This window comes from Neomonachus schauinslandi, chromosome 5 (genome assembly GCF_002201575.2).
Source record: "Neomonachus schauinslandi chromosome 5, ASM220157v2, whole genome shotgun sequence".
Classification (NCBI taxonomy): domain Eukaryota; kingdom Metazoa; phylum Chordata; class Mammalia; order Carnivora; family Phocidae; genus Neomonachus; species Neomonachus schauinslandi.
The window spans coordinates 67,799,064-67,817,792 of record NC_058407.1 but is presented as its reverse complement, the minus strand read 5'-3'; the positions used below and the strand labels follow the sequence as shown (position 1 = coordinate 67,817,792).

The following is an 18,729-nucleotide window of genomic DNA, read 5'->3' as shown; positions in this document are numbered from 1 at the left end:
AGTATATCTCTACCTCCTCTCAGAGATTATAAAGTCCCCAAAGGTATAGATTTTACTCCTATTTGTATCATCCGTAGCACTAAGTACAACCTCCAAAGAGCAGTTAATCAATATTTTTAAAAACTACTTATGCCAGGCACTGCTGTCAACTTCTTGCATAAGTATTAAACTCATCCAATCCTCACACTGAGTGTGAGGTAAGTATTATTATTTCTAATCCCATTTTATAGATGAGGAAACAGAGGTGCTGAGAGATAAGTCACTTGCTGAAGGTCACTCATTTAATAAGGTGCACAGTCAGGGTTCAAACCCAGGGCGTCTGGCTTCAGAGGGATGTGTGTGAACGATACAACACTGTCTACTGAGTACAGAAGGAAAGAAGACAACTTAAGGAAAGAAGCCAGAGGAAAACTTGAATGAATGGAGCTTAAAATCACTCTTTCTCCACGAAGTCAAATTACTACTAGGACACTTCATTATCTCCTCCCTGAGTGGTCCTACCACTTAAAAGTTTACAAATGTGGGATGTTATTTAAGCTTCTTTCGTTTCAGTTCCTAAATAAGTAAAATGGGAATGATAATAGTACACTGATCTGTAAGATGGTTAATATGATTACATGAGAAAGTACATATAAAGGGTTTAGCATTGTGTCCTACAGACAGTGAACATAAATGTTAGCTCTTATTATTAGCCTTATGTATAGGTACTCAATAATTAGTCGTTGAATGAATGAATGACTTTATCGGTTCTGCTGGAGAGGACATACCACAGTGCAATAGCACATACCCATTCTAATAATCTAGAAGGAATATGAGGCTACTAGAAACCTAAAGCATTCAGGGCAGTGCCAAGGAGTGGGTAGCAGTGTCCCCAACATGATTCTACTTGGCACTGGCTCTGATATATAACCTAACGGACTTGAACTTGAGGATGGTGAGACCTGGAGCCAAACTTCACAGTTATATGTTTGGCTCACATAGCCATACTCTGGGAACAGTTTTGCTTTCCTTAAAATGATGGAAGAAAAAAATAGCCAAATGTTATTTCTTCTTCTTATATGAATGGGGTTTCCCCACTTAGAATAATTGAGAATTTGAGCAAGTTACTCAGCCTCTCCCAGACACAGCTTTCTCATCTATCCAGCAGGGATATCTGCAGCATGGGGTTATGTTAATTAGGTATCTAGCTCAAGGGAAGCATTCGCAAGATGATAGCTATACACTCCAACTCTAAGACCAATGCTGTCCAAACCTAAGACCAACTCTTGAATTCTACTGATGAAACTACTTCTGAAAAGACAAAATGCCCTGATCAGGTGAATGCTTTAGCCAATCACTTGTTTGTTTTCATTCTAATAGAGATAGGATATCAATTTTAATTAATTATTAAAGAAATATGAAATTCACCAGGTTTTACTCTCTGGGGATGGGGATGAAAAGGACACAAAGGCTGTCTTCAAATAACATGTAATTTAATGGGAGAAGACAGATGTGTAAACTACAAAACCACTAAACAGATTTAATTAAGAGCTAATAGAAATACAGATGAAAGAAATCTATTGAAAATGTCACACTGTGAATAGAAAGGTAAATACTAAATCCACTTGAGCTTCATGCTATTAAATGAAAATAACTCACATTTTCTAATGAGAAGACTCAAAGATACTTCGTACAGGTGAGGCCATGTTTACTGAGATATAGAAGGTGAGTAGTATGTCAATAAGTAAAGAAAAAGGTTAAAAAACAAAAGAAAAAGCTATTTAGGCCAGTGAAAACCACATCCACAAAGACATCCTCAGAGAACGGTATAATAAAACCTGCCAAAATGGAGGAAGAGGAGTCTAAAAATCTAATTGAATCAAATAAAGCTAGCACCATTATGAGGTTACTGAGAAACACCATTTTTAGTTGGTCGCCCAGTTACTGTGTGACACACGGTGTGGCTGGAAGGGCAGGGGGGCGGGGCACCTGTTGCTGATCCTGGTTTCGGGTAATACAGTTGCTCAGTGTTCTTGGCTGAGACTAGAAGGGAGCAGAAGCGTCTGCTGCACAGGTCGCTATGCTCAGCCATAACCCCGCTGTGTGGAAGAGCTGGGCAGAAGCAGACAGGAAGGTTATAGGGCTAGATGTGGAGACTGACACACGGTGGGGAATTGAAATCTTCTGCTAGATCACTTCAGGGGCACGTTCTCTACTGCATTCTTGCAAAGTTAAATATGCTTTGAATTGAACTGCTAAAATCTCCGATAATCAGAAGTCATTTACCTCCTACTCTCCTTCTTCCTCCCAATCCCCCCCCAAAAGCTAAGACCTTTAGTTCACCCAGTTTGAGAATGGGGGCTGGAGCCAATTATGTTAGCATCCATATTATAGCGTGGTAGCTTATCAAGTTTTGCATTGCATTATTGTACCTTATCAAGTTCCACTATGATAGTTTTGCAAAGCAGAAGCAGCCTGTGGTTTATAGAAGGATGTAGTTGGACATGAAGCTGGAAAGACAGACTGCTTTGCTAAGCTCTGTGAATGTTATTCTGTGAGCAATGAGAAGTCACTGAAGTTTCTAGAGAGGGAAATGACTATACTGAATAGGAAGGTAGAGCCATGGATAAAGTTGAGGTCATAATGAGGCAAAAAATTCCACACAGTGAGACTGTCAGTAGAATATCTAAAATGTCCAGATGAAAAAAAATAATGAAGATTTGAACTGAGATAGTGACAGTGAGGATAATTATAATGCCAACTTACATTTTTATAATGCTTTGAAAGGTTTTCAGCATTCCATTATGTATAGTTTTACTATAGAAACCCACACCAACCAAGCAGACTAAGGAGTAAGGACAATGTAGATTCTTTCCTTCTCACTTCATCTCTCTTCATCTCTCATTACCTCTCATCACCTCTCATCATCATCTCTCATCATTCTCTCTCTCTCTCTTTGTTAAGTAGGCTCCATGCTGGGGATGGAGCCCAACACAGGGCTTGAACTCGTGGGGCTTGAACTCACAACCCTGGGATCAAGACCTGAGCTGATACCAAGAGATCGACACGTAACCATCTCAGCCACTCAGGTGTCCCTCATGATTATTTCTCATCATCATCATCTCTTCTCTCTCTGTCTCTTTCTCCTGCCCTCCACCCCGCCATCCAGCATCTCAACTGCCTCTCTATTCTGGAAACATCCACTGTGTGAATCCAGGTAGGAAGCAGGACACCCCTCCCACTGTGGAAGCCAAAAGAAGGCAAGACATGTTCTCCCCCAGCCATGCTCCTGCCACTTCGCAAATACATGGCCATGTGACATAAACTAAAACAACTACATGCTTCTACCCAGGAATTTCGAGCATAGAATGGGTGATGGGGAAGCAAAGAGATCACTAGCATTCATTTTCAGTGCTATGTGTCCTTGCACGGCATCCATCCGCCAGTGGCTCCCAGCAGCAGGGGTGACATGTTACGATCCCCCCATCCTGAGAAAACTGTTACAGGGTAGAAATTCCAGAGATGCCTTGATCTCTGTACATTTTCCAGACTGCTCCTTAAGCTTTGTATGTATTCTTTGAGCCCCTTCCACGTTCCCAGGAAATCCCTTAAAGCTTAAGACAGCAAATTTTTCCTATTACTTGCAACTAAAAGCCATGACTACATATAAACAAGTCATATTTTCCCCCTGTTTGCTGACAGGAAACTGAAATTCAGAAAGGCTGAGAGTTGCCTGTGATCACAAGGGCAGGTGGTAGACAGCTGCATAGGGCTCTTGACCCCGTGCACTTTCAGTTGTTTATCAATGGATTCATCAGATTCTGCACAAATGTGGAAAGCTTTACCGCTAGAAGAGGGGCAGATAATACCACAAATTGTAATGTGTGCAAAGAGAAGCCACACAAAGTCAAAAGCATTGTTAATATCAGCCAAGCTAAGGCCGACAGCCCCAGGCCCTGATACTCCAGCAGAGGACTTACAAACAGTAACATGTCCTCTTTCATGGATTAATTCACAGTGAAATCCCACAAACCAAATCTACATGTTGTATTCCCTGTGATGATTACGTTCTATGTAATATGCCATCACCTCCTTACAAGACATTGACTGCTACCCCCTTCTGAGAGATACAACATCAATCAAAGAACAGACAGGCCATTAGAAAACAAAACAACATCCAGTATTCAACAGTTTTATTTCCATGGACCTTTTCTAGTTTATCAACAAATTATATGCATTTTTGGTCTAACCAATCTGTTCTGCTATCAACATTGCCATAAACTAAAATTTTTAGGAGTTTTAAAAAATTGGCCAAGTACCTGACACTACAAGATAATGGCATAAAAGTTCTTCTTGTGACATTACTATTTAAGTTTCTTATAATTTAATTTCACAAGGAAAACCAATACAGATGAGTTCCAAATTTATTGACGTGTCTGATGGTTCTTCTGGGGTTTATATCAATGTGACTTATGGATTTAGTAGGGTCATGACTCATAAAGAAGATGAAACTTTGACATTATTTCTATATTAAAACATTCACGGCTTAAGATGACCATATTTATGCTCACCTTAATACCATAAATCATAGGTTGCAAACTAAAAATATTCTAATTCATGAGTCAGACAGGCAAAGTAAATAGCTGAGGCAGACTGGTTGTAAGAATTCTGGTATTCAAACATGAGTGTTCTTACTGGAACTGCTGAGTCTGAGTAACTGGGAGACAAGGAGTGTGGTGAACTGGAGAGGCCTTCTTCTCAGAGGGCTGCAGTGATACCAACCCAGACTTAATGGAGAACAATCTGGAAATCTGGCTGGAAATCCAGATTTTCATAATGAAATCTTTTGGCTGTTTAAATGTTGAATCATTAAAATGTCCTAAAAGCCAAATGTGTTGTCCCTGAGAGCCAATTCTGGCCCATAGGTCACTATTTTGTGACAGATATAGTCCTGCTGGCATGGAGCCTTCCTGAATGAAAAGGTCATTCTCAACAACCCTTCATTCCATCCAGAGGGTCTATGGCAGCAGCAATCCTCCAATAACCACCTAAGTCTACAAATGAATTTTTTAAATAGTGCTTTCAAAATTATTGTCTGTGAATTCCTTCATATTATTAAGTTCAGGATCTTTTAAAAAGGAGGCAGATGAGAAATATACTACATCATCATTTGATTTACTATGTTTGGGATAAATGTATAGTCTATTTCTGCATAATTTTTTGTGTTTATACGAGTGTTTGTGTTCGTTAGAAGCAGACTAGGAAAATGTTTTAAAAATAATGAGCATCCTTAACTTTTACACCAAAACCAATTATGAAAAAAGCAATTCAGCCATTAAAGTGAGGAATTTGGGCATAAATATGAACTAGATTCCCACTCACCTGACAGACTATCACTTCATCTCCCCAGACTTACCCTAGAATTATTAGAATTGAAATATTGCTCCTCAAAACTGGGAAAGAGATGGGAACTGAGAATCATTTCAAAATATAGTTTGGGACCATTTAACAGAGTGAGCTAGCAATAATAGTGCATTAGTTTTCTTTTGTTGCCATAACAAAGTATTCTAAATCAGGGGCTTGAAACAACATAAATCCTTTACTTTATACTTCCACAGGTCAGAAGTCTGACATAGGTCTATCGGGCTAAAATCAAGACGTCCACAAGGCTGCATTCCTTTCTGGAGGCTCTGTTTTCCTGTCTTTTCCAGCTTCTAAAGCCTGTTCCTCTGGAGGCTGCTCCTGCCCATGGTCCCCTCTCATCTCCCGAGCCAGTCATGTTGTAACTCTCTGACCATTATTCCTAGTCACATCTTCCTCTGACAACAGTCAGGAAAGTTCTTTTGGAAGGACTCATGTGATTAGTTTGAGCCCACCCAGATAATACAGGATAATCTCCTCATTTCACTGTCTTTAACCTTAATTAGGTCTGCAAAGTCCCTTTTGCCATGTTAGGTAATGTATTCACAGGTTCTGGGGATTCGGATGTGGACATCTTTGGAGGGTCATTATTCTGCTTACCACAAACAGGAACATAATAACAACTCCTACTTATAACTGCTTACTCTGTTCCAGCCGTCACGCTTATTACTTTGCATACTTCATCTCATTTAATTCTAAAAACAACATATAAGGTATGTAATATCATTCCACTTTAAAGATGAAGCAACAGGCTAAGAGGTTAGAAAAGTTGCTCAAGATCACAGCTAGTAGACAGCAGAACAAGGACTCAAGTCTAAGAAGACTAAAGGAGCTAGGATCTGGAAGCTAAAATGCCACAAAATGCTCAAGGGAAGAGAGGTCTAAGGAGACTGTGATTTGATTTGAATCAACTAATGAGAGAGGCCCTGTGGACTGCTTAGCCATTTCCCATCTTGTTTTTGTTGCTGCTGCATTTCGTAACATTTAATGGACATGTGTATGCAAATCAAATCTATGGTATAAAAATGCTGCAGGTAGCAACTTAATGGTTATGATTTTGTTCTAGAAAATTCTAAAATCAGTTCTCATCGACCACACTGAAAATTTACTTTCATGGAGTTTCAGGAACACGAACAAAGTGTTCTGTCATCTTTAACATGAAATACTGCATCACCTTGATTCTAGGTCTGCACCGATTGTTAGAAGTATCATCAATTTAAAAAACAACTTTTGGGCAAAAAGGAAAAATAACATAAAAGAAAAAATAAAGCACTGCCTCTTCAACATACATCTCAATTAGAATGTGTACAGGCTGAGTGAAATGTTTCAGAAACGGTAAAATGTGTCTTAGAATTTTCTACAGGATTTTCTGGCCCTATCGCTTACAATTCCATTCACACTAAACTTGCTATTATGCAAGAACCTATACCTTTTTTTTTTAAAAGATTTTATTTATTTATTTGAGAGAGAGAGAATGAGAGAGAGAGAGCACATGAGAGAGGGGAGGGACAGAGGGAGAAGCAGACTCCCTGCCGAGCAGGGAGCCCGATGCGGGACTTGATCCCGGGACCCTGAGATCATGACCTGAGCCGAAGGCAGTCGCTTAACCAACTGAGCCACCCAGGCGCCCCAAGAACATATACTTTTGTACCTACTCTTCCTCCATCCTGATATGTTGTCTCACACTTCTTCCTCTCCTGAAATGTCTGTTCATCCTTAAAAAACCTCAATTTAAATGTCATATGGTGATGCCTGCCTGTATCCAGGCGTAAGCCAGATTATTCACTGCCTCTTCCGGGCTCCCCACAGCTGTCTGCATGCTTCTCTGTTACAGAATGTACCACAGTGTACTATAGTGATTTATTTATACGATCTCCATCTATTAGATTGGACAATAACCTTACCAATGCACCCATATCAAGGTTCGGGTATAAAGAAAACCAAAAGGAATGTGTGACATCTCATGAGTTTTTCACAATCACTTACCTACAAGTTCTTACATGACACATTTTTTTGAACTTTTTTTAAAAGATTTTATTTATTTATTTGACAGAGAGAGAGAGACAGCGAGAGAGGGAACACGAGCAGGGGGAGTGGGAGAGGGAGAAGCAGGCTTCCCGCCGAGCAGGGAGCCAGATGCGGGGCTCGATCCCAGTTCCCTGGGATCATGACCTGAGCCAAAGGCAGACGCTTAACGACTGAGCCACCCAGGCGCCCCTACATGACGCATTTTTATTCCTCTCTCTCAACCCTTATTCCCAACCTGGTGCCCTTATCAGTATTTAGCTGAAGTGGGTTAGTCAGCTATAATATTCAATGTCTGTAGTAGGCAGCCTTTAAGGATGATCCCTAGTGATCTCCACCTCCTGATATTCATGCCTTTGTGTAATCCCTTCCCTTTAGTATGGGCTGCACCTAGTAATTTTCTTCTAACAGATTTGCAACAGCAAAGGTAATAGGATGTCACTTACTGGCTTTGATGAGGCACATTCCATGTTGGAAAGGCCCACATGGTAAGGAGCTGAGGGGAACCTCCAGGCAGCAGCCAGTAAGGAATGGATTACACCAACAATCACATAGGTGAGCTTGGAGAAAATCCTTCCCCAGCCCTGGTGGACACCTTGATGGCAGCTCTACAAGAAGTCCTGAAGCAGAGGACTATAAGAGCAGAGGAGCTATTCCATACCCGGATTCCTGACCCACAGACATTGTGAGGCACTAAAATGTGTGTTATTTTAAGCTGCCAAATTTGGGAGTTGTTTGTTATGCAGCAGTAGATAACTAATACAATGTTACCCCCCCTTGATAAAACAACTTTGAGTAAAAGGAATCTTCATATATGGTATCAGAAGTTTTGTGAAGAAAGGACCAATACTAAAATAGGTGGCAACAGACAATGAAAGTACTGTTCAACCGGTCAGTGTGGGTCTCTCTCCCTGCAGCAGAAGCACACAGGAGAGAGCGTTCTCAACTTAAGAAACTCACCCTCCGAGCCCAATCCCATGACTGAATATGACAGTGAGGAGGCCTCCTGGACCGGGGAGAAAGGGAGAGCATCAAGACAAGGCAATGTCATCAGGAAATCACACACCCATTGCAAGATTAGATCGGCACCAGAACCAGAAGAGGAACTCTGTTCCATGGAGCACTGGAATAGTGAGAAGGCAGAAGGAAAGTTGAACTTTCATACCGCTAACATGTCAAAGCCAACAATCAGAGAAGGACACGAAAGGCATCTCTTGAACTTCAACTCCGATAATACTGTCCTCCACAGGTGTCTGTTGCTAAGACACCGCTCTTATTACACTCCTGGCATGTATAATCTTTTTATTCCCCTATGTGAGTTTTTGACTCTGTGCTTTTCGTACAAAAATCTCAAAATAAAACTCAAATAATACATCTATTTGGGACAAAGGTGAATTAGGATTTACTGACTAACCGAGGGAAAGCAGGTGAGGCTGGCTAACAAGGTGGCTCCCATCAGCTCAGCGCTCAGGTGAGCTTGCACAGAGGTAAGCTCATGGAGACGCGTACCAATGAGTGCTCTGATGATCAAACTGTGGCCAGGCCGGGGGTCATACATGGAAACGATGGCTGCACCGAGAGGCTGCAATAAAGGCTCTGACAAGCCTGGAAACCTCTATACATTGGAGCTGGGATGCTTCCCCTACTCACTGACAGATGCAGATTGCACAGACTCCTTTCCAAGCTTTTCATCTTTAAAAAGGCAATTCAGCTCCCTGAGCCTTTGGGCCTGTTCCATTTTGAGCTGACTGCTAATTGTATGCATGCACATATGTGTTTCAGAAAAGAGATAAGCACATTGCCTTGGCCTCCTCACTAACTGCACAGACATGACTCACTTCTGTTCTCTGCAAGTTTTCTAAACGTGGCCTGAAGTTTTCCAAACATTAACCCTTCCCGGTAACCACACTCCACATTCATCAAGAGATGTTTTCTGGATTATGTTTGCTTAAAATTGCTTTTTACTGGGCGCCTGGGTGGCTCAGTTGGTTAAGCAACTGCCTTCGGCTCAGGTCATGATCCTGGAGTCCCGGGATCGAGTCCCGCATCGGGCTCCCTGCTCGGCAGGGAGTCTGCTTCTCCCTCTGACCCTCCTCCCTCTCATGCTCTCTGTCTCTCATTCTCTCTGTCTCAAATAAATAAATAAAATCTTTAAAAAAAAAAAAAAAAAAAAAATTGCTTTTTACTATTAATTCTTTGAGTCCTGGGGCTTGTTATTTTCATTTGCTTTTGTGATCATGTTTGTATTTTCAAACTTCTCAATAATAACTATACAACGTAATCATATACGGTGAACCACAGGAAATGAATAAAGTATCTTCTAGCACTAGGGGCCATATTTTAAATTTTAAAACCTAAAGTTATCCGATTTTCATATTTTGTGAAATATACAGTTTTATCATATTTTGCAATGGCGATTTCGGGAGAAGAAAATTTTAGAGTGGTTGTTCATAAAAAAGCAGAAGTCCTTCCCAATAGTCATGGCGACTAGTAGACAGATGGTAGGATTGGCTGATTGCTGATTGTGAGTCTTTGGAAAAGAAATCCACACAGAAGCAGCCGAGCTCATAAAATCTGCTCTGCTGGAGAACTGAGCAGACTCATTAATTATTTAGAGGTCATATTCCGTACTCTGGGCAGATTAGTATCCTCAGAGGGCCCCTGGATGCATCTAGGTAGCCCCAGAGCACGCCAATCTAATGCTCATTCGCAAGAGCAATAGGAACCCCCCGTCCTAGGAAGTACAACAAATCCACCTACAGAAGGAGTTTTCTAACTTCCAGAGAAAGTGCCCCTTAGTTATATCAAGGTTTCTCTTTTCTTTTTTTAAGCCCCTTTTCACAGTTACATAATAAGTACAGTTGAACAGACAAGAACACTTTGAATGCACTGCTCCAGCAAAGCTATGTATTTTTCTGAAAAATAATAACTCATTTGAAAAGTAACCAGACAAAAGTGCCCAGTTGAAAAGGTCCCAGAGAAATGAGACCTTTCCTCAAGAGGATAGGTTGTCTAATCATAATTGGAACAACAACAATGATAGTAGCTCACGTTTATTAAAGATTTCTTCTGTGCTAGGCATTTTACTAAAGATAAAGTGCCAAGGCATTTTACAACCAAAATAACCTTGTTTATTTAGAATTCTTTTTGTGTGAATGCTGATATGCACATTTTCACTTCCTGTTCTTTATCATTGTTCTCTCTGGTCTGTGCTTCTCTGCGCCCCCTCCTCCCATCCTCTCTGCCATTGTCTGCACTATCTTATTCCCTTTACTATTTATATACCAGTAATTACCATCATATACACACAGTGAATTATCTGTCTTGTTCTGTACTTGTGATTTTGATAAATCCATGGAGGGCTATTTTTAAATAGCTGATAATGAAGTTATTGTCCATCCATACAATAAATTACCAGCTCCAGTTTAAATTCTTTTTGGAGGAATGCAGAATATAAAAAAATACTGTGATTGCTGCCTTTCCAAATATTGTCTCTTTAAAAACTTTAAGCCATTTACCCTTTCTAGCATTGCTTGATAGGGAACTTTAAAGAAACACACACACACACACACACACACACATCAGCTATTTGAGGAAAGGGCACCCATGGGTTACAAATGACTTAAAATCTGCTCCAGTTGCACAGTAGTAAATCCTTCTCTGTAACCTTCTGTGCATGACAATAGTATCCAAGACTCTTTAAAATGCTAGGAAACTGATATTAAAAAAGACAAATGAAGAAAACTTAATATCATCATAAAATTCATGACTCTTTCTCCATAATCACCCAACTAAACAAATCTGACAAACAGGATGGTAGTGATGATTAAAAAAAAATCAGTATTGACCATGTTAGAGAAAAAGAAGTAACTACAACAATAAGATCATAAAATGTAAGCACTAGGAGTATTCAATGCTGTAAAAGTTAAGTACTTTCAGAAGTAAAATTCCTTGGGGAACACCAGAGGAGGCTCTTTGTTTGACAACAAAAATGAAGTGTCTGGTAAAATTCCTTGTGTTTAGACACTTTCTGGACCTTCTGTGATAGGTAATATGGACCAAAGCCAGCATCAGAAGCTCCTGGAATAACAGAAGCAGTCAGGGTCCGTAGAAAGCATATGGAGGAGGCATCAGGATAGTGTAATTTGAGGGGCCCTAAGGAATCCCCTCTGCCACCTCTGCTGAGGACTGAAATTTTACCATTGGAGAATCATTCTCCTATGTTCATCTAAGAAGAGGTTTCCGAGAAGAGAAAGGAGGTGGAAGAATGGGGGACAGTGGGTCTTACTGAGAAAGCCAAAGGACAATAAAAGGACACAGGGCACCATAAAAAGTGAGAGACGGCATCACCACACAGGACCTAAAGGAAACTTGAAGAAGAAAAGGGAAAGTTTGAAAAAAGAAGTATACCTTTTACAATTTTGATCAGCTAACCCTAAAGCACCATTTCTCACCCTTGGCACCATTGACATTTGGGTCATATAATTCTTTGTTATAGGGGGCTATCTTGTAGTGAATGTCCTGAACAGGATGAAGATTAATGACGCAGTTGGAAAGTAACCAGAGAAAAGCTCCCAGCTGGAAGGATCCTAGGAAAGTAGAATCCTCAAGAGGGTATTTCCTCAAGAGGAGAGATAGCCTATTAATAATGCTATAGGGTGTTTAGCAGCATCCCTGGCCTCTACCCACCTGTGCCAGTAGCAACTCCCTTCCTCACAGTTGTGATAACCACAATGTCTCCAGACAGTGTCAAATGACCTCTGGCAGGTAGGAGGGCAAAACTCGCCTCATTGGATAACCACTGCCCTAAAGGATCAATTTTCTCCCTAAGCTGGGCAAGACCTTTTCCATCCCTTCTACCAGTTTGCCCTTCCCAATTTTTTGTTCCCACTCTACACAGCAGTGGGAAGATTTACAAGCTCATCAACATGTGAAAAAAGAATCGGAAATCCATTTTTAAATTATAATAATCAGAGCAGAGAGATATAGCAGGAAGATTTGACATGAATGCCTCTTCACTCCATATATTGTTATCCTTTGATAATTCCACAATTTTTGGATTCTGCCTTTGTTTCCAGAGACATTTTATTCTTTGTCCATTACACAAGACCAGTTCCAGGAAGGGATGTCCAGTAAAACTCAAAAAGATTTGCCCAATTCAATTAACGCTTATACAAGTGAACCAAGGAAACCATTAGTCCAGATCAGTAACCAAGCAACTTTGTTATGCATAAAAATTAAGTTATTTTTGCAATTAGAGCTACTGAAGAGTGGGCTTCTAACATCTTGGCTCATGTGAACCAAACCCTTTTCTTTCCCTTCTCTCTCCCCTCATTTGTCTTTTTTCTCCTTCCCTCCTTCCTTCCCTCCATCCTTCTTTCCTTCTTTTTCATTCTCTTTCTTTCCTTGCAGGTGTACCTATTCTTTCCTCTATGAGAACAGGAAGGGACATGAGAAGGAAAGCGATTATGAAGCATTAATTAGAAAAATAAATAAATAACACCCTCGCTGGAAGGAAAATTATATTAATGGGTTTAGAAGAGCTTAAACTGCTATATCATTTTTGCCACTGAGTCATTAGTGTGGCTGTATAATAGAGTCAGAGGCCCAGAAAGTGGCGATTTATACTTCTTCTACTGACTTCTGATTCAGAATTATTATAAGATCTGTAGGGGAAACATTCCTCTTGGAATTGAAGCTAATGAACTGAAACAATCTATAGAAAGGCAGTTTAATTACTGAACATTAGAAATTAAATAATGTATTTCTCTATAAAATATGAATCTTTCCCTTTATTATTTTTGTATGGTCGCAAATTAAAACATGGTGAATAATAGGAGAACTAAGAATAAGGAAGCTTATCTTTTTGCCCTCTTTTTGCCCCATGGGTAAGGCAATTAATCTCTCTGATCCTCAGTTTTCCCACATGTGAAAGTTAGGAGACTGGACTAGATTATCTTTAAGAATTCTTCCATCTCCAGAATTTTATGATCACGGGGGAAATATAACTCAAACTGTCTGGAACTGAAAGAGAAAAAAAAAAACCTATGCAATTCTACCAATTATGGAAGGTAATTACACTGTAGCATACATGATTTCTATGCAAGAGCTAAAAGGTTATAAAAGCAAAAAAAAGCTTCTTTTATTGATCAAAGCTCTTGACTATAAAGTAACATGTTTCACTCTTAAAGTCTTCTTTAAATTAGAATGATTCATTTTCAGGTGGGGCAAGCAACTTTGAGAGTCTGCTGGGTTCCGTGCTGAGAATGTCAGCTACATTACGGCAGAGGGTTCTTCAATAGGAAGGAGGGGCAGGGATCCAGAAGCAAAACAAATTCACAACTCCAAGAGCTCAACCACGAACATCAGAGAATGGCTCTGCAGTGGTGTTTTGACATTCATTCTGGAAGACCTACCACTGCAAGTATGCGGATATCTGTTTCTAAATTCATGGAAAATAAATCCCAGTCTTTATCAGAGAGATAAGGTCCAACTCTGTTCTTATGGGAGCTCTTGAAAAGGTACAGCCTAGATACCTTCAGCTGCAAGGCAAGCCCCCATCAGAAGAGTCATTTCTTCGAGGCTTTGGTACAGATGCTAACATTAAAGTGTGCAGGGAGAGATTCAAAGAGGGAGAATTTAAGCATTCATTTCCTCTACAGGGACCCTGAATGTGTGCTGACCCTGTATGGTCTAACATAAAAAGTTTTGTCAAAGATCGCCTGACTTTGGACTACAAAATAAAATCCACTCCTATTCCCTAGGAAATCCAACTTTCACATATGGATGTAAATCCTCCAATTTGTAGACCTACCCACAGTATATAGAAAATTAAAGGGCAAGAAATCCTTCTTTAAATGGAAACAAATACTGTGCATCATTAAGGAAATACATTCCATCACCTGCCAGATCTTGAAATTCTTGGCTCTGGTTCTTCAGGCACAAAATCATGGTCTGAACAGCTTTTCTTAAAATGATCTTGGCCTTCATTGGCATCCCTACAAAGGGATACTTCATTGATATCATTAGATACTTTGGAATCTTAATGGAAAATTCTCCCTAAGTAGTCAAAAACAAATAGTCATTTGTGGGATTTTATTTGGAAGGAAAATACACTGGGAGAGGTAAAGCCAAAGCAGGAGCGTCTCTGGAAGGGATGACAGCTCAAGTATTCCTTGGATTTACAGCCAACAGACAGGCTTGGAATGGAAATGAATCTCTTAAAAATACCCTGCCCCGAAGAAACACTCCTCATTCAACAGCAGGCCAAATTATGTGTCATGTATTCTTATTTACAACCTCGAACACTTTTTAAGAATATAAGAAAAACAAAAAGAATCAACTAAGAAGTATAAACATGTACAAAGCTTTTTAAGTCTTTCATGCCAAGGAATTCGCAGACTCCTTGAAAACTGCTAGCGCTCTTTTTTTTTTTTTTTTTTTTAACGAGCACATTTTGAAATATCGCTCTGAGATGCGGTGGTTTTGCTAAGATTATTGTTCTTGTTGTTAACAAATACACTGGAACTCAGAATTATTGATATTACCAATAATACAGCAAACTGTGTATTTTATTCTCCATGTATTTATTGAGATTTGTCATTTATATTCTTTTTTTTGTGTTGAAAAATATCTCTGCAGACCTCCTTCAAGAAACTCTGCCACTCAATGTGATTAATTTTTGTCTAATGAAAAAGTGCAGAATTGGTCCCATAATGTGGAAATGTTTGGAATTAAAAAAATAACCCACTGGCAACTCTATATTAAATACATATTCTATCTTCAAAATATCTTTGGGTTATTCTCCATAGATTGGAAGGTCACTTCTTATTGTTCTTTATACCCAACATTTTGTTTTTATATAAATACTATATTTGAATTTAGAGGAAGGACCTGCCCTTTGCTCTAACTGATAAACAAGATATCAAGTAGTACACACTATGGTCGCTGTAATGGAAACTTAGAAGAGTGCACTCTAATACGAAGGCATAAGGTGACACTTTTATTATAGATTCATATTTTTACTGGAGTGTTATAGAGTCCTTTTCCCTGAAAACCTCTAAGTATTATTTGTACATCATCTGATAAAAATTATAAAGTTGGAGGTAGAGTAGAAAGTGACAGAGTAAAAAGTGACAAGAATAATATTTTTAAGTGCTCTCTGGTTTTATGGTCCCACATGTTTTTCTAAAATTTATTTATTTTTAAGATTATTCTATTTGAAAAAAAAGGAAATCCAAAGAAATGTCTTATTTCACATGCACATTTCCTCAAACCCTATAGTCTTCAAGCTACTTGTCTAGCACCATTTTCTTTCAATATTCTCGTAGGAATATTGGTAGGAAAGAATATGAAGCAAATGGGTTGTCTTATCCCAGGACCAACTTTAGGCATTACTAACACTCAAGATACCCCTGAACAGGACTCTGGATGGTACTGCAGGGAGTGATAGTTCATAAAACAAACATTAGCAAAACTTCTTTGATGTACTCAGCTGCATTTCCCAGATGCATGAAGGAGCTCGATTCTCTTTAATATTCCCATTTCCTAGCACTCCAAGAATCTATTTCTGAAAACATCACATTATTTATGTTCTTCTTCCTCTATGCAAAAACCTACTGCCATATAAAGGAAATATTATTTAAGGGTTGTTTCTCACATTTTCCATAGAATTCACAGAAGTTTTGAGTATAAATACTGTTTAAGTATAAAATTAGCATAATACTAATTTGGTTCTCTAGTTTTTCTTTAACTCTCCTAACAGGGAGTATAAAACTTACCCAGAGCAAGCAGGTATTCCTTTCCTTAGAACAGGTTCAGAATTAACTACCAAATCAAAGAGATAGGCTTTTCCTTGTGAAAAGTATTGTTCTATTGTAAGGGAGTATTTATGGCATAGAAGTAGACTTAAAAGGAACTCTTAAAAGTAAATTTAAGGCACGGGAATATGTACTTTCACAAACAGTCACTGTTTACCTGTACATGAATAATCATCAATTCTGATGTATCCAGTTTTGCAGACGCACATGAAAGAACCTGGGGTGTTAACACACATCGTATTCTCGCGGCAGTAATGACGTCCTTCAGCACACTCATCGATGTCTGTGAAGGAAGAGGAGGGCAAAGAGGTCAACAGTGGCCAATATTCTAGAGTTTCCCTATAATTTTCTTTGGTGGGGAGAGGGCAGTGGTTTCCAATTGAAAAGCATTTTTTAAAAGTATTCAAACCATCTCTAATAGGAATGTTTGATGTTCAAGTGACAGAAACCATAAACATTTTTTTCCAACAGCTCTTGCTGGAATTTCAAAGATGTCTGTATATTTCAACTTGCAACATTCTAAATATATTTAGAAATTTTCAGTGCATTCATCTACCTGTGTTTGATAAAATGAATCAGAAAGTACAAATCTGGCTACGTTAGAGTCTTGGAATCTTCAAACTCTGAGCCTATCATATATTGTTTTTTGATTCACTGGCTATTTTCTATACTTGGGGAGACCCTAAGAGGTAAATAAGATATTCACATACATCAGAACTTGAATAACTTCACTTAAAGACATGAAATCAATAACACGTAGCTTATTAGAGATACAAGTAGAGCTATAGCTATCCCAGTAAGTGTCTGAACAGAGATGAAATTACAATGTAGAGACCTGATATAAATGAGAAACCGTAAAAAAAAAAAAAAAAAAAAAAAAAAGGCATACTGAAGAACTTCCATAGCAATTCAGACACCAGGTTTTGAGTGTAAAGACTTACACATGGTAAGCCATAATGGTCTCTAGTACTAATTGGAAAGAATGAATTTTTACAATAAGACTGTCCCCATTTTATAGCGCCTCTGTGCATGGAATATAAACTATCTTACAAATATTTTATCATTATGAAATACTCTTTATGAAGGGCCTGAATGCCTGGGCCAGGCATGGCATTTCTCCTCCAGAAGTCTGCTTTCTCAAATCCTTATGCTGAATCCACAAAGTAGCAGTGCTCTCATTTGTACTAGTAAGAGAAATGGGTCAATTTTAGGAGATATCAGGTGACCTACTACTACAGAAGTCATGCTATTCCTATAACCTCAGCTATGTTCCCAGACCTGAGAGTATCACAAGAAGTAATTGATAAAATCTCAGAAAGTTGTAGGTTAGAGGGGGACCTTGGCAATCATCTAAGCTAACTACTTATTCTACAGATGGAAAAATGGCAGTCTAGAAAGGCTCAATTTTCTATTCAACTTCTAAAGGAAAGGTAATGCAAAAAACGACACAATAAATTACAAACCTCTTACCATACAAAGCTCTTCCCAGGCGTGGCCCTGACTTTTTCAGTTTTATAGCCTATGACCACACCCTTTCCTCCCTCTCAGGGTTCTGGCCACACAAAGCTTCTGGTCAGTTCTCAGATGGACCTGCTCTTTCATATCTGCCTGCCTCTGTACATGCTGTCCTCTCTATTCCTTCTTTCCCTATCACCAGTCTTAGTGGATCTTGCCCACCAGTGGATTATCCTTCAAGAATCTGTTTAGGGGCGCCTGGGTGGCTCAGTTGTTAAGCGTCTGCTTCGGCTCAGGTCATGATCCCAGGGTCCTGGGATCGAGCCCCGCATCGGGCTCTCTGCTCGGCGGGAAGCCTACTTCTCCCTCTCCAACTCCCCCTGCCTGTGTTCCCTCTCTCGCTGTGTCTCTCTCTATCAAATAAATAAATAAAATCTTAAAAAAAAAAAAGAATCTGTTTAAACGTCTCCCTGTGAAAACTTCCCCAATGAAGTAAAATGCTCTCTATGCAGTGCTCTCTTGGAACTTTGTGTTTCCACTGCAGATTCATCCGCTGTACCTTTATTAACTTTTGTAGGCTTCTTCTCTCCAATAAGCCTTATATACTCCTCCAGGGTAGAGATCATCTATTTGTGTCTCTTAACTCTAGCTGCACATTATAGTCATCTGGGATGCTTTTTTAAAACATTGGGTCTTGCACCAACTCTCAAACCCCATCCCAAATCTGATTTAACTATCTGTGGTGGAACACAGACAATGATTTCTTTTTTAAATCTTCTCCATGATGAGTCTAATGCAGGGATCAGCAAAATATTTCAATAAAGAGGTACATAGTAAATATTTTAGGCTTTGGGGCTTATAGGATCTCTGTTGCAACTTTAACTCTGTTGTTCTAGCATGAAAGCAACCGTAGGCAAATGTAAATGAATGAGTCCGGCAATATTTCAATAAAATTTTATTTACAACAACAGAAGTTGAATCAGATTTGGCCTGAAGGCCACAGTTTGATGACCCCTGGTCTAATGCATAA

General features: G+C 39.3%; 1 protein-coding gene across 1 annotated transcript in view; it reads right to left on the bottom strand.

Annotated features, from left to right (window-relative positions):
• NELL2 (neural EGFL like 2) overlaps positions 1 to 18,729 on the bottom strand; it is a 344,834-nt gene that overhangs the window by 129,727 nt on the left and 196,378 nt on the right. The window contains 1 exon segment of the mRNA XM_021704922.2: positions 16,402 to 16,527. Coding sequence (XP_021560597.1) covers positions 16,402 to 16,527 — 126 coding nt within the window.